The 15,715-nt window shown below is 37.9% G+C and overlaps 1 protein-coding gene across 5 annotated transcripts in view; it reads right to left on the bottom strand.

Moving 5' to 3' along the window:
- Window positions 1-2,722: 2,722 nt before the first annotated feature.
- The window catches only part of FAM186A (family with sequence similarity 186 member A), a 70,351-nt gene continuing 57,358 nt past the window's right edge, over window positions 2,723-15,715 (bottom strand). For all 5 annotated transcript variants that reach the window (XR_014082696.1, XM_081592543.1, XM_081592544.1 and 2 more), the window contains 4 exons: window positions 15,473-15,665; window positions 12,572-12,723; window positions 11,744-11,926; window positions 2,723-2,797 (listed from right to left, as the gene is read on the bottom strand). Coding sequence is in view for 4 of the 5 variants with exons in the window: in XM_081592543.1 (XP_081448669.1) it covers window positions 2,770-2,797; window positions 11,744-11,926; window positions 12,572-12,723; window positions 15,473-15,665 (556 nt within the window). In the remaining variant the exon portion in view is untranslated. The remainder of the gene's footprint in view (window positions 2,798-11,743; window positions 11,927-12,571; window positions 12,724-15,472; window positions 15,666-15,715) is intronic.

Raw genomic sequence — 15,715 nt, 5'->3', positions numbered from 1 at the left:
TTATATTTGTTCTTCCATTGGTTATCTTTAATTTGTTAAGACTCTTACTTGTATTTATCTTTTCCAACTTACTAAACTTATCAACGCCTATCTGTGCCTTCACCCTTAATGGTACAGATACTTTAAAAAAAATATTTATTTATTTATTTGGCTGTGCTAGCTCTTAGTTGTGGCTTGCAGGGTCTTTGGTCTTTATTGTGCCATGCATGATTCTTAGTTGTGGCATGTGGGATCTAGTTTCCTGACCAGGGATCAAACCCTGGTCCCCTGCATTGGGAGCACAGAATCTTAGCCACTGGATCACCAGGGAAGTCCTAGGACAGATACCTTATATACACTCTTACCTGCCTCTGGATATTGCACTCTCCCCCTACTTTGTTATATCTGGTATATGTGTGTGTGTATAATGCTTATGTATATATGCATATACAATGTTTTTTAGACACCAACAAGCTTTACAAAATTTTCTCATTTTTACTATCTTAGATTTGATAGCATTTCCGAAAATTTTCATTCAATAGATTACTTCCTTCAAGAATACTTTTAAAAGGGATCTTAATGACAATCTGATGAGACCTTGAAGGTCTGAGAATATATTTGTTATACCCTCATGTTTAAGCGATAGCTTAGTTGGATATAACTTAGCTTCAAAGTTTCTGTTTTTAATATTTTAAAAATATTTCTTTATTGTTTTCCTGTCCTTACTGTTGCTCCTGAGAAGCCTGACATCATTCTGACTCATTTTCTTTGTGGGTGAGCTGCTTTGCTTAGAATTTTCTCTTTGCTTTGGAGTTCTTAAATTTCATTAAATATCAATAAGTATTCAATTTTCCTATATCAGCCTGATTTATCCTCCCTACATACCCTTCCAATATCAATCTTTCTTTGAAGGTTCTCACTTTTTTAAAAAAATATCATCTTCCCTACAATAATTTTTTTCTCTCCTGTTAGGACTCCTATTATATAAATGCTGTCTTTTCTATGTCTAAATTCATTGTTTTAAATTTATTTTTATTTATTTATTTAGCTGCATAGGATCTTAGTTGAGGCACGCAGGCTTAGCTGCAGCATAGCATGTGGGATCTTAGTTCCCTGACCAGGGATTGAACCCTCATCCCCTGCATTGGAAGACAGATTCTTAACCACTGGACCACCAGGGAAGTTTCTCTAGCCTCATATTTACTAATTTTTGTATTTTTTCATCTCTTATTCCTTCTCAATATCTTCTAGAAACGTTTCTTGACTGATCTTGGGTTATGTCCCTTTTGCTGTTTATATCATCTAGTGAGTTTATTTCAATTATGTATTGAATAGTCAGTAATCCTACTTGGTTCTTCATAATTGTTTCTGCTTCATTATCAATATCCTCTTGGGAACATTTGTTTGGCTTATTGTTGTTGTTCAGTTGCTAGGTTGTGTCTGACTCTTTGTGACCCCGTGACCTGCAGCATGTCAGGCTTCCCTGTCCTTCACTATCTCCCTGAGTTTGCTCAAACTCATGTCCATTGAGTCAGTGATGCCATCCAGTCATCTCATCCTCTATCGCCTGCTTCTCCTCTTGCCCTCAGTCTTTCCCAGCATCAGGGTCTTTTCCAATGAGTCAACTCTTCACATCAGGTGGCCAAAGTATTGGAGCTTCAGCTTCAGCATCAGAACTTTCAATGAATATTCAGGGTTGACTTCCTTTAGGGTTAACTGGTTTGATCTCCTTGCTGTCCAAGGGACTCTCAAGAGTCTTCTCCAGCACCACAGTTTGAAAGCATCAGTTCTTCAGAACTCAACCTTCTTTATGGTCTTTATTTGGCTTGTATTCTAGTAATTCTTTCATCTAGAGTAGGTTATTTAATTTGTTTTCTTCCTAATTGTCTAGGTACTTTTCCTATGAGGTCATTTTATTTCATGATTTTCCATTATGTTAGTGGGTAATGGAAGGAGAACGAGGTGGGAAGTGTCCAAACCTAGGCTTTAGCTTGTATACCACTCCTGGTGAGCGGGACAGTCCGCCTTTGAATATCCTTATGTGTATTGCTCTCATTAGCTCTTGGCGAACTTCTCTATACCCAAGGCTTTGTTCTTCTCTAAGGACATATTTGTCTAGCCCTCTGGGTAAAGAGAAAGCCTGTGAGGAAAGGTAGGCGGAAACCCTTAGATGCTTGTTTCTTGAATCAGAAGTTACTGGTTTTTTTTTTTTTTCAATCCAACTTTCCAGTAGTGTTCCTCTGTGAACCTACTTTCTGGTATTGTAGGAGAGCTGATGGGAAAGGTAGTGATCTACTCTGGGGATAGAAAAGAGTCCAACTCAAGATTTCTCCCCAAATCTACTCTCCATGTTGGAAGCCTGGCCCTCCTCTGTCCAGGGCTTCTATTTCCCTTCTTTATCAAGTCATAAGTATCTCCTGACCCTCCATGGATTTCTGCTGGTTTCATTTTCTTTCTTTTTTTTTTTTACCCATTCATTTCTTATTTCTGAGGTATATTTAGGCTTGGGTTGGGATAGGAGGTATATTGTGCCACTTTGTCATTACATCAGGGATCATTTTGTAACACCCTACCTTAGTGTTTGTTGAAGCTTTGTGTTTCCAGAAATTTAGAGCAGAAGATATTCTTTCTTGAGTGGTAGTAGTCTGGAAATGAAGATGTTTAGCCTGAAGAACTACAGGCAGAAATAAAAGCATAGGACAGGCAAAACAATGTATATACATGAAAGAGAGCAAAATAGGCATTTTACTGAAATGTTGAAATTTACTTTCAACATACTTGTAGTTAATTTTACAGTCTCCTGGGAATCTTCTTAAACCTGGAAACAAGACAAAAAAATTTCATTACAAGTTGCTCTTGAACACATTTGTGGGAATACAGATGATTCATAGGAAAATTGAATGCCTCCAGAACTCACAAAGTTAAGCTAGTAAAATTAATATGTAACCATATATATAAAAATCACCTTAACAAGGCAGAATGTCTCCCAGGATAAAATCAGGAAGAGCAGGACTTGGCAATAGTTTATATTTATTAGACAGTATTCTTATACCTAAAGTTAGAACATGGCCTGAATATTGACAAAGGTTGTTATTTCTAGGCGTGGACTTGTCTGTATTTTCAGATTTTTTATGATGAACATTCACTACCTTTGTAATTGGAAAAAAATTATTTTATGAAATTTTCATAGGGAAATCATCATATAAATATACAAACCTGTACAAGGATATTTGCTGCAGCATTGTTTTCAATGTTGAAAAAGATCTAAATTTCTATCAGTGGAAGAACCGTTCAATAAATTATGATAGATCTATATAATAAATATCATGTAAATAATAAAAATGATGCTGTAAGTCTATATTAAAGTAGAAAAATTTCAAAGATTTACTGTTAAGTGAAACACAAAGTAGGTTAAAAGATGTTTCTGATATGAGTCCATTTTTGCAACCAAAAGTAAGTGCATGGAGATTTTTTGAAAAATAAATGTGAGAAGTCACTACTCAGTCTTAACAAATAAGTTGAACAAAGTGAAAAATCAGCAACTCTTCTTTGATTCTTTGGAGAAGTGAGGTCGCAGGGCAAACCACTGCCCCCAAATTGGAGAGACAGATGATATACAGAATTACAGCTTAACTAAATCAGAAGCTCATGAGCAGAAACTTCTGTAGGAACCAGCGCCTGGTAGAAAACCTAAAACTGTAATTGATGAATGGTTGGAGGCTCAGTATAAACAAGTCTGAGAGTTAAAAAATCCAGGGGACCTAATCAAAGGGACCTCCAGAAACTCTACTAGGTCCTGACAGTGAAGATTGGAGAAAAATCCCCTCATGTTTACCCCAGGGGACTGGGGAAGGTAACCATTTTGAAGTAGAGCAGAGCATTCTGTTCTTCTTAACAAATCTACCCTCAAGAGAAACTATTTACCAAAGTCTAACCCGCTGGAGTTTTATTAGGGCCTAATCTGCAAACCACTAGACCATTCAGGTATGACCTAAATCAAATCCCTTATGATTATACAGTGGAAGTGACAAATAGATTTAAGGGACTAGATCTGATAGACAGAGTGCCTGATGAACTATGGACAGATGTTCGTGACACTGTACAGGAGACAGGAATCAAGACCATCCCCATGGAAAAGAAATGCAAAAAAGCAAAATGGCTGTCTGAGGAGGCCTTACAAATAGCTGTGAAAAGAAGAGAAGTGAAAAACAAAGGAGAAAAGGAACGATATTCCCATCTGAATGCAGAGTTCCAAAGAATAGCAAGGAGAGATAAGAAAGCCTTCCTCAGCGATCAATGCAAAGAAATAGAGGAAAACAATAGAATGGGAAAGACTAGAGATCTCTTCAAGAAAATTAGAGATACCAAGGGAATATTTCATGCAAAGATGGGCTCGGTAAAGGACAGAAATGGTATGGACCTAACAGAAGCAGAAGAGATTAATAAGAGGTGGCAAGAATACACAGAAGAACTATACAAAAAAGATCTTCACCACCCAGATAATCACGATGGTGTGATCACTCACCTAGAGCCAGACATCCTGGAATGTGAAGTCAAGTGGGCCTTAGAAAGCATCACTACGAACAAAGCTAGTGGAGGTGATGGAATTCCAGTTGAGCTATTTCAAATCCTGAAAGATGATGCTGTGAAAGTGCTACAGTCAGTATGCCAGCAAATATGGAAAACTCAGCAGTGGCCACAGGACTGGAAAAGGTCAGTTTTCATTCCAATCCCAAAGAAAGGCAATGCCAAAGAATGCTCAAACTACCGCACAATTGTACTCATCTCACATGCTAGTAAAGTAATGCTCAAAATTCTCCAAGCCAGGCTTCAACAATATGTGAACCGTGAACTTCCAGATGTTCAAGCTGGTTTTAGAAAGGGCAGAGGAACCAGAGATCAACTTGCCAACATCTGCTGGAGCATCCAAAAAGCAAGAGAGTTCCAGAAAAACATCTATTTCTGCTTTATTGACTATGCCAAAGCCTTTGACTGTGTGGATCACAATAAACTGTGGAAAATTCTGAAAGAGATGGGAATACCAGACCATCTGACCTGTCTCTTGAGAAACCTGTATGCAGGTCAGGAAGCAACAGTTAGAACTGGACATGGAACAACAGACTGGTTCCAAATAAGAAAAGGAGTACGTCAAGGCTGTATATTGTCACCCTGCTTATTTAACTTACATGAAGAGTACATTATGAGAAATGCTGGGCTGGAAGAAACACAAGCTGGAATCAAGATTGCCGGGAGAAATATCAATAACCTCAGATATGGAGATGACACCACCCTTATGGCAGAAAGTGAAGAAGAACTAAAGAGCCTCTCGATGAAAGTGAAAGAGGAGAGTGAAAAAGCTGGCTTAAGGCTCAACATTCAGAAAACTAAGATCATGGAATCCGGTCCCATCACTTCATGGGAAATAGATGGGGAAACAGTGCAAACAGTGTCAGACTTTATTTTTTGGGGCTCCAAAATCACTGCAGATGGTGATTGCAGCCATGAAATTAAAAGACGCTTACTCCTTGGAAGGAAGGTTATGACCAGCCTAGATAGCATATTGAAAAGCAGAGACATTACTTTGTCAACAAAGGTCCATCTAGTCAAGGCTATGGTTTTTCCAGTGGTCATGTATGGATGTGAGAGTTGGACGGTGAAGAAAGCTGAGCACTGAAAAATTGATGCTTTTGAACTGTGGTGTTGGAGAAGACTCTTGAGAGTCCCTTGGACTGCAAGAAGATCCAACCAGTCCATCCTAAAGGAGATCAGTCCTGGGTGTTCATTGGAAGGACTGATGTTGAAGCTGAAACTCCAATACTTTGGCCACCTCATGCAAAGAGTTGACTCTTTGGAAAAGATCCTAATGCTGGGAAGGATTGGGGGCAGGAGGAGAAGGGGACGACAGAGGATGAGATGGCTGGATGGCATCACCGACTCGATGGACATAGGTTTGGGTAGACTGCAGGAGTTGGTGATGGACAGGGAGGCCTGGCGTGCTGCGATTCATGGGGTTGCAAAGAGTCGGACACGACTGAGCGACTGAACTGAACTGAATGAACCTGCTTGAAGAAAATACCCAACTCCAGTCAGCTCTAGCCATCCTGTCCCATCTAAGGTGAGGAGAGGTCAGGGGTACTGGCAAGCATTGATAAAGTTCACAGCCCAGAGGTATAGGCTCTTCAAAATATGAGACCTAATCATAGAGCTGTAAAATGTTTTCCCTTCTCCCATACTTCACTACCGTACCACTAGAGGCTTATTTGCCAGAGTTCTTCTCACCTAACATATCATGTCTGGATTTTAATTTAAAACTTACAAAGCACACTAAAAGAAAAAAAGTACAGTTTGAAAAAGCTGAACAAGCATCAGAACCAGAGTAAGGTACAGTAGTAATGTTGTAATTAATATAATTACAATCATAATTAACTATGATTAATATGCTAAGGACATTGATGAAAAAATAGATAGCACACAGGAATACTGGATAATGTGAATTTTCCTTAAAGAAGATTTTTCAAGAGAAATCTTAAAATATTTTGAACTAAATTAAAATGAAAATAGAAACTTATTAAATATTTTGAACTGCAGCAAAACAGTATGCTTAGAGGGAATTTTATAGCATTGAGTGCACATGTTAGGAAAGAAGCTTCCACCCTTGGAAACTAAAAAATGAGGAGCAAACAAAATCCAAAATAATCAGAAGAAAAGAAATAATAAAAATTAGAGCAGAAATTAGTAGAGAAAAGCAGCAGATTTAACTGGGCATCTTGCTCAATTATGTGTTTATGTTTTTAAGTACAAAGCCAAATATGTAGGAATATTAACACCATGTTCAGGATCATGTTTTCTCTGGAGCATGACGGAAAAAATGGTCATTGGTTAGGGGTACAATGGAGAAATTCACTTTTATGTGTGCTTGTATTATATATTTTTAGGTTTTGCTTTTTGGGTTTTTCCTTTCTTTTGTAAAGAGCATATTTTATTTCTGCATATGCAGATTTTTAATATTACTATGTTTCTTGCAATCTGAAATATTGATAAAAAATACTGAAAAAGCTTCAAGAGCCCTCTAGATAAAGTCTGGGGAACCTAATATGGATTACAAACACCTTCATGGTTTCTCTGATCCTACTTACCTCTCTGATCTTACCACTTCCAGTCTGTACACAACAGTCTCGCCAGGCTGACCAATTTTCCTCAAAAGACCTCATTCCTTCTCTCCAGCACAGCCAGCCCTCCTCACCTTGTCACCCACCTTTTTCTTGATATTAAATCTTTGCTTAATTTTCCATATCTTTAGGAAAACATCTCTGGCACTTTATCTTTGTCTGGGTTGAATGCTTCTTTGTACTTCCAAAACATTTAGCACTTTCACCATCACTTACCACTTAATCATACAGTATTGGAGCTGTTGATTTACTTCTCTATAGCTCCCATTAGAATATAAACCCCAAAAGTATAGAAACTTATGTCTCACTTATTCTAACATCCCTGGCCTCTGCTTAGTGCTTAGCAATAACAGGCCCTCAATAAATATTTTTATAGAAATTATTTAGTTAATTAATGATAATGTGATTTATTTAATGTTCTTGAGGCAAGCTGTAATTTTATTTTTAACGTGAATCCTGTTTTATAATCAGTATTTAATTGGAATCATAAAATCTTACCATCCCATAGTGTGGTTAGAAATTATTTCCTGGAAACAAATAAACAAAGAAACCCAAAACAGAAATTATTGCCTGGAATAAAATTCTCTTCAGTCATTCATATAACAAAGTTTGGGTTAATGGCACCCCACTCCAGTACTCTTGCCTGGAAAATCCCATGGACGGAGAAGCCTGGTAGGCTACAGTCCATGGGGTCGCGAAGAGTCGGACACGACTGAGCGACTTCACTTTCACTTTTCCCTTTCATGCACTGGAGAAGGAAATGGCAACCCACTCCAGTATTCTTGCCTGGAGAATCCCAGGGATGGCGGAGCCTGGTGGGCTGCCGTCTATGGGGTCGCACAGAGTCAGACACCACTGAAGCGACTTAGCAGCAGCTTAGCAGGTCTTGCTTTTGTTTTTAGGATTAGCTCATAGTAAGTGTTCATCAGATTGTTTAAACCATTCTTAGGCAAATGTGATAAAGTTCTTAAAGTTGCTTTTTATTTTTATAAATTCAAAGTTGGGACTATAATAGGTATTACTCTAATGTATGGTAAATATGTACTGATACCACTTGCATTTAAATGAATCAAATAAAAATGCCATTGTTACTTATATTTTCTTCTTAGCTTACTCTTTTGCTTCATTTTCCCTAGAGTCGGTGTGCTGCTAACTAAAGATTGTGATTTTCAAAGAGCTCCTAACCTCGTTTATTAAAAAAAAAAATTATACCTTAATAAAATAATACAACTTTCCTTTTCAAACAGAAGTTTATATAGCAAAATGTTAGCAGCAGTATTATCCCTGAATGGTAGAGGTCGAAAGTAATTTATCTTCTTTGTTATACTTTCTTATGCTTTATATATTTTTGAAATTTTTTAATGAAAATATTTCAAATTATACATTGTTGAAAACTGTTCCTTTGGGAATTCCCTGGAGGTCCAGTGGTTAGGACTCAGCACTTTCACTGCTAGGGGCCTGGGTTCAATTCCTGGTGGGAGAACTGAGATCCCACAAGCCAAGCAGCATGGCCAATAAGTAAATAAATAAAAACTTCTTAAAATAAAAAAAAAATTGTTCTTTTGATAATTGTTATCTTTTGTAATTCATCAGTATCTTATCATCCCATACCTTGATTGTTACTTTTCTGGAGACAAAAACATGTATTTATTCATTCATTCAACATTGAACTTTTTTGAATATTTCTAATGGGTCAAAATGTCAGACCTCTTGGGATACAAAGAGACAGATGCATAAACAGATCATTACAATACATGTGGTAAATACAGTGATAGAGTAATAAGCTTAGGATATTATGGAATTTGGGGAAATGGTACATAATGGCAACAGGGAAGATTAGGAAAAGCTTTCCTCAGGGGGAAGAAATATAAACTAATTAAGTCAGTAATGTTTTTGAGCTGTAAGTAACAGAATCCCTGACTAAGGTGGTTGAAACTAAAAAGTTATTCATTGCTCACCTAACAAAAACACCAGAGGCAGGTGTACTCAGGGTTGTTCTAGTAACTTAATGTCATCAAAGATAGGGTTTTACTTATCTTCCTCCTCTGTAATTCTTGGTGTATTGTCTTTGGTCCTGTGGTTATCACCTCAGGGTTGCCAAAGATGACACTAGCTCTAAGCATCACATAACACATCAAAGCAGGAAAATAAATTTTAATCCCAGTCACCCCTGTTGGAAACAGGAAGAAAGGGTACTAGGGGAATAGGGAGGTTTCTGTTTGTATATATATTTTAATTTAAAAAATTTATGAGATAAAGTAAAAGAAGCAATATGTTATTGGTCCTGATTTTTTTCACATATTGTTCCTTCTGCCTGTTATCCATGGTATCTTGAAACTTTCTCACATATTATATCTCAGTGCCTCATTTATAGTACCTGACACATAGTAAGTAGTAAATATTTTTGAAAGTAAAGCAGGCAGAGCAAAAACAGAAGCAGTTGAACACAATAGGCAGCTAATCTCCCTAAAATATATTGTCTAAAATCAGGGAAGGTAAGTAATAAGGTAATTACAATACATGGTAGGTGTAAGGATAGTGTTAATTACAAGATACTAGTAAGATTATGCTCAAAATCCTTCAAGCTAGGCTTCAGCAGGACGTGAACCCAGAACTTTCAGATGTACAAGCTGAGATTAGAAAAAGCAGAGGAACCAGAGATCAAATTACTAACATTTGTTGGATCATAGAGAAAGCAAAAGAATTCCAGAAAAACATCTGCTTCTGCTTCATTGATTACATGAAAGTCTTTGACTGTGTGAATCACAACAAACTGGAAAATTTCCAAAGAGATGGGAATAACAGACCACCTTACTTGTCTTCTGAGAAACCCGTATGTGGGTCAAGAAATAACAGAACCGGATATGGAGCAATGGATTGGTTAAAAATTGGGAAAAGAGTATGACAAGGCTGTATATTGTCACCTTGCTTATTTAACTTACATGCAGAGTTATGCAGAGTAGATCATGTGAAATGCGGGGATGGATGACTCACAGACTGGAATCAAGATTGCCAGGAGAAGTATCAACAACCTCAGATACGTAGATGATACCCCTCTACTGGCAGAAACTGAAGAAAAACTAAAGAGCCTCTTGATGTGGGTGAAAGAGGAGAGTGAAAAAGATGATTTGAAATTTAACATTCAAAAAACTAAGATCATGGCATCTGGTTCCATCCCTTCATGGTAAATAGAAGGAGAAAAAGTGGAAACAGTGACAGATTTTATTTACTTGGGCTCCAAAATCATTGTGGATGGTGACTGCAGACATGAAGTTAAAAGACACTTGCTCCTTTGAAGGAAAGCTATGACAAATCTAAGTGCAGTGTATTAAAAAAGCAGACACATCACTGCCAACAAAGATGTGTATAGTCAAAGCTATTATTTTTCCAGTAATCATACATAGATGTGAGAGTTGGACCATGAAGAAGGCTGAGCACCGAAGAACTGATGCTTTCAAACTGTAGTGCTGGAGAAGACTCTTGAGAGTCCCCTGGACTGCAAGGAAATCAAACCAGTCAATCTTAAAGGAGATAAACCCTGAATATTCATTGAAAGGACTGATGCTGAAGTTGAAGCTCCAATACTTTGACTACCTGATGCAAAGAGCCAACTCATTGGAAAAGACTCTGATGCTGGGAAAGATTGAAGGCAAAAGGTAGAGGAGGCATCAGAGGATGAGATGGTTAGATAGCATCACCAACTCAATGGACATGAATTTGAGCAAACTCCAGGAGATAGAAGGACAGAGGAGACTGGTGTGCTACAGTCTGTGAGGTTGCAAAGAGTCAGACACAACTTAGTGACTGAACAGCAGCAACAACATTACATAATATTTTTGCTATTATTTTACTTTATTATAATAAAATTTTAAGTATCTTATTTCATGGTATCTGCCACCTAAACAAATTTATGAGTTAACGCTTACCCCAGGACTTGGATTTCACCAGAATAAATGAGACTGCTGCCACAAATTCTTTCAGGTTACAAAGTTCAATCTTCTAAATTCTTAGTTTAGAACATTAAATAATTCTCTTTCCTGAAAGAGGTAATGCAGACTCTAAAACTCTTTAGTTCCACTGGAATGATTTCCAACGATAGGTTAAAATCTGGTTTAACAGAATTTGGAAACATGGAACCACATGACCACCTTACCTATTGTTTCCAAGTGTCTTCAGTGTATCCTGGGATATAAGCCCTGAATTTACTTCAGTTTGGGCCGAGATATGACAATTGAACTTAAAGTCATGTTGCTGAAGCATGAAGTGAGCAAAAGCATTTGACAATGGTCTTTCTGGTATTTTCAATAATAAATCCCTAAGTGGAATTCAAAAGCAGACCTTTCTAGTGTTAGATTAAGTTTTGCCATATTATAACTGTCTTTTGTCTGTTTGTTTATGTTATTCCGATAGGCCCATGAAAAGAAACACTAAAAGACTAATGCTGAATTTATGGGTACTTTTTTATAACTGGTGTGAGTTTGACGTCACACCAAGAACCTACTTTTGGTGACTCCCTGGTGCTGTAAGTCAACTTAGGGAAACAAAAGATATGTTACCAAAGGCCTAATTATCAGAGTCCTCCCATCCTAACTCACCTTGATTGAATACACGTAAGAGATCTTCTGAAGGTTGACTGAACATCTAACTGAAGCAGCATGGGAACATCTGGGTACCCACCCAGCTGGGCCCAGAGTGAATGCATTGATGTCTTCTCTGTTATTGGGTAACTTGAAGTGGATAGATCTGCATTCCAGATGGCTTGCAGTTGGTCGTCTTTTCTAGAGAATCAGAGAGCACTCCTTAAGCGTCAAACTCTCCTGAGCTCCAAAGCCATTCAAGATATAATTCCGATTCTCCTTCCTTCTCTTTACCACCACCCTGTCCTATAGAGCTCCCCCTGGCATGGAAGAACTGTAGTTATGGTCGTTTCAACTGAGAGATGGATTAAAATAGCAGAATTTGCAGAAATAGCTTTTTTTTTTTTTCCCTGAAAGTTGCCTTTCCAAGACTTTATCTACTAATACTTTTTAAACAACTTTCTTGCTTCGTGGAGTGTACATTCCATATTCAGGCTATTGCCCCACCTCCACAACAATCTTTTCCCTTTCTTTCCCAAAGTTCCTACCTTTTTTTTTTTTAAAGAAAATGTTTCTAAGTTTCTTCATTGTGTATATTGAAATAATTTGTTTCTTACTAATGAAGAATCAACTTAATTTTTAAAAGGAACACAAAACTAGATATTAAATTTTTAAGTAGAAATAAGCCTTTTGCAGACTAGCTAAAAAGATTAACAATCCCTTTGACTCTCCACTGTACCGTATCATAACTGTGGAGAAGGGGAATCTCTTGGGCAGAAAAAAAAAAGCATTATGTCCCATTTATTATCCAAAGAAAGTTTAATGCAAGTCTTTCCTACCACACACCTTAATTTATTGAGAATGTTATACTTCCTGTTGTCTTCTTTCAGTAGCTTTAGGCATGGCTGTTGAACAGATTTGGTAGAGGGAGATATTTGCTTTTTTTCAATGACCAAAGGGATAGGTTGATCGAGATTCAATTTATATATCTCTTGAAGCTAAAAGTAAATAAATCAGAAAAAGGAAATCATGAAAAGAAAGGGCCAAAGTCTTCAGGATGGTCTTCTGAGCTGGCCCTAGCTAAAGTATGACGTATTTCCTCTTCCAAATTCTCTTTCTCCATGCCTTTTCTCCCTTCCTCCAACCACTCCTCAATCTGTACCCACCTCCAACACACAATTTCAGAGTTGGCAGCTATTAATATATAAAGACCATGGTCCTGCTTTAAGTTCTAGTTTTAGTTCTCTCATTTCCTAGCTTTGTGACTTTGAGTTAGTTGCCAATTTTATCGGCACCTCTTTCTTCTCATTTCTAAAACAAGAATAATAATACAAGGTTGTTGTGAGAGTTGTATAATATGTTTGGAAAACTTCACAAATTATGAAGAAGCACTGTGCAATGTAATGATAGCTAACATTGACTGTCAGATGCTTTCTATATATTAAGTTGCCTGCAGTGTGGGAGACCCGAGTTCAATCCCTGGGTCAGGAAGATCCCCTGGAGAAGGAAGTGGCAACCCACTCCAGTATTCTTGACTGGAAAACCCCATGGACAGAGGAGCCTGTGGGGCTACAGTCCATGGGGTCGCAAAGAGTTGGACATGACAGCAATTTCACTTTCATTTTCATTTAATATTTATAGTCTTATGAGATAGGTGCTATTATTATCCTTGTCTTACATATGGGGATATGAAGCTCAGAAAATTTAAGTGGTTTGCCTAAGGTCTCTTAGCTAGTATGTAGTAAAGCCAATCTGGTAGCAGAACCAACTTCTTGACCACCATTCTGATTCAGTGTAAGGTATTTATGCATTTCTACCCTTTTATTCCTTTTGTTTTTCCCTCTCCTTTCTTAATACCTTCATATCCACTTCATTATCTAGATTCTAGGTTTCCTGACCTGAGACCTTTATTCATCTTTTGAAATGCCCTAGACATTGAGAGTCCCTTGGACTGCAAGGAGATCCAACCAGTCCATCCTAAAGGAGATCAGTCCTGGGTGTTCATTGGAAGGACTGATGTTGAAGCTGAAACTCTAATACTTTGGCCACCTGATGCGAAGAGTTGACTCATTGGAAAAGACCCTGATGCTGGGAAAGATTGAGGGCAGGAGAAGGGGATGACAGAGGGTGAGATGGCTGGATGATATCACTGACTCAATGGACATGAGTTTGGGTGGACTCTGGGAGTTGGTAATGGACAGGGAGGCCTGGCATACTGTGGTTCATAGGGTTGCAAAGAGTCGGACACGACTGAGCGACTGAACTGAACTGAACTGAGACATTGTCATTCCTGTTAGACAGCTCACGACATTGCCAATTCACCTTGCCTTACTCCATCTACATTGGTCATATTTTCCAAACCCAGAGCTGTCAAAAATATCCATTTTTAAGGTGAGAGAGTTTTAATATTTATATATTGTAACTTAGAATGTAATTTCTAGAGAGTTCCCTGATTGCCTAGTGGTTAGAATTCTAGGCTTTCATTCTAAGCCTGGGTTCAATCCCTGCTTGGGAAACATATCCTGCAGGCTGTGTGGCACGACCAAAAAAAAAAAGGAACTTTTAAAAAATTCACAACATATCTATAATGAGAAGTTTCTCTGTACCTTCTAGAGTAGCAAGTAAGCTAATCTTATTAATTAATTACTTTAGTGCAACAGAACGATGTATAAATAGAAAATATTCCTAGAACTCCAAAAATATTCTAGAGCTGCACGCTGGAGAAAGTAAGGGCAGCGTGTAATTCCAGAGCAAAGAACTCTAATCTCAGCTCTGTAACTTTTGGAAGGTCATTATCACTTCCAAAAGCAATTCTGATGGTTATCATAGTGAATTTATCCATTCACATTGGGTGAATGTCAGAGTTTAACAGGATCTTCTGTGCCTGGTACTCTGTAAGCAAGTTAATTAACTCTTATTTCCTTTTTTGTAAATGCTTGATATTAAAACTTGCTTTCTGATAGTTTTGAGGAAAGAGGTAACCACCAAGAATCAGTTGGAGAGCAATGACTTCAAGAGGTTTCATATCTAGAGGCTGGTAGATGTGGGTTGACTAGGAAGGAGTTGAGCATTTCTGGAAGTCTCTCCCATTCTTACAGGCTTCCAGGTGGCGCAATGGTAAAGAATCTACCTGCCAGTGCAGGAGATGCAAGAGATGCGAGTTCAATCCCTGGGTTGGTTAGATCCTCTGGAGTAGGAAATGGCAACCCACTCCAGTATGTTTGCCTGGGAAATCCCGTGGACAGAGGAGCCTGGCAAGCTATAGTCTATAGGGTTGCAAAAGAGTTGACACGACTGAGCAACTAAACACCACTATCAATAGATATAATTAAGGATGTCAAGATGAGGTCATCCTGGTTTAATCAGATGGGTCCTAAATCCAATGATACATTGGCTTTATAATAGGAAAGAACAAAAAACACAGTGGGCAGAAGGCCACGGAAAAGACAGAGGCAGAGACTGGAGTTATGCAATGACAAGCCAAGGAATGCCAAGGATTGTCTATAGCCACCAGAGTCTAGAAGAGAAGCTTGGAACAAATTTCTCCCTCAGAGCCTCTGGAAGGAACCAAACCGTAAGAGAATACATTTCTGTTGTTTTTAAGCCATGAAATTTGTAATATGTTAACAGCAGCACAGGGAACTAATATACATGGTATCTCTAGGGAACTGTTATTAATATTTTCAAAACCTGCCCCTTTCACTTTTCTTACAACAGATTGGGGAGAGGGAATAGAAAACAGATTACCTGGCTGAATAAGTACATCATTTTCCTTAGGCACTGATTCCGTTTCTGCTCTAGAGAATTCTGCTTCTCTGTCCAGATCTGCATCACCTTTTTTTGATAATCATCAATCCTCTTCAGCATTATATAGAGGTTCTGGGTCTCATAACTTCTTCCAGTATTCTGGATGGCTTGTAATCGTTTAATTATGTTGTTTCTTGGAAAAATCAACAAGAATTAGGTTGATAAAATTACTGACACTAACTC

The sequence above is a fragment of the Giraffa tippelskirchi genome, chromosome 4, assembly GCF_054371585.1.
Source record: "Giraffa tippelskirchi isolate mGirTip1 chromosome 4, T2T-mGirTip1v1.2.pri, whole genome shotgun sequence".
NCBI classification, from domain to species: domain Eukaryota; kingdom Metazoa; phylum Chordata; class Mammalia; order Artiodactyla; family Giraffidae; genus Giraffa; species Giraffa tippelskirchi.
The sequence above is the reverse complement of the archived record's forward strand: the minus strand, read 5'-3'. Positions and strand labels throughout refer to the sequence as shown.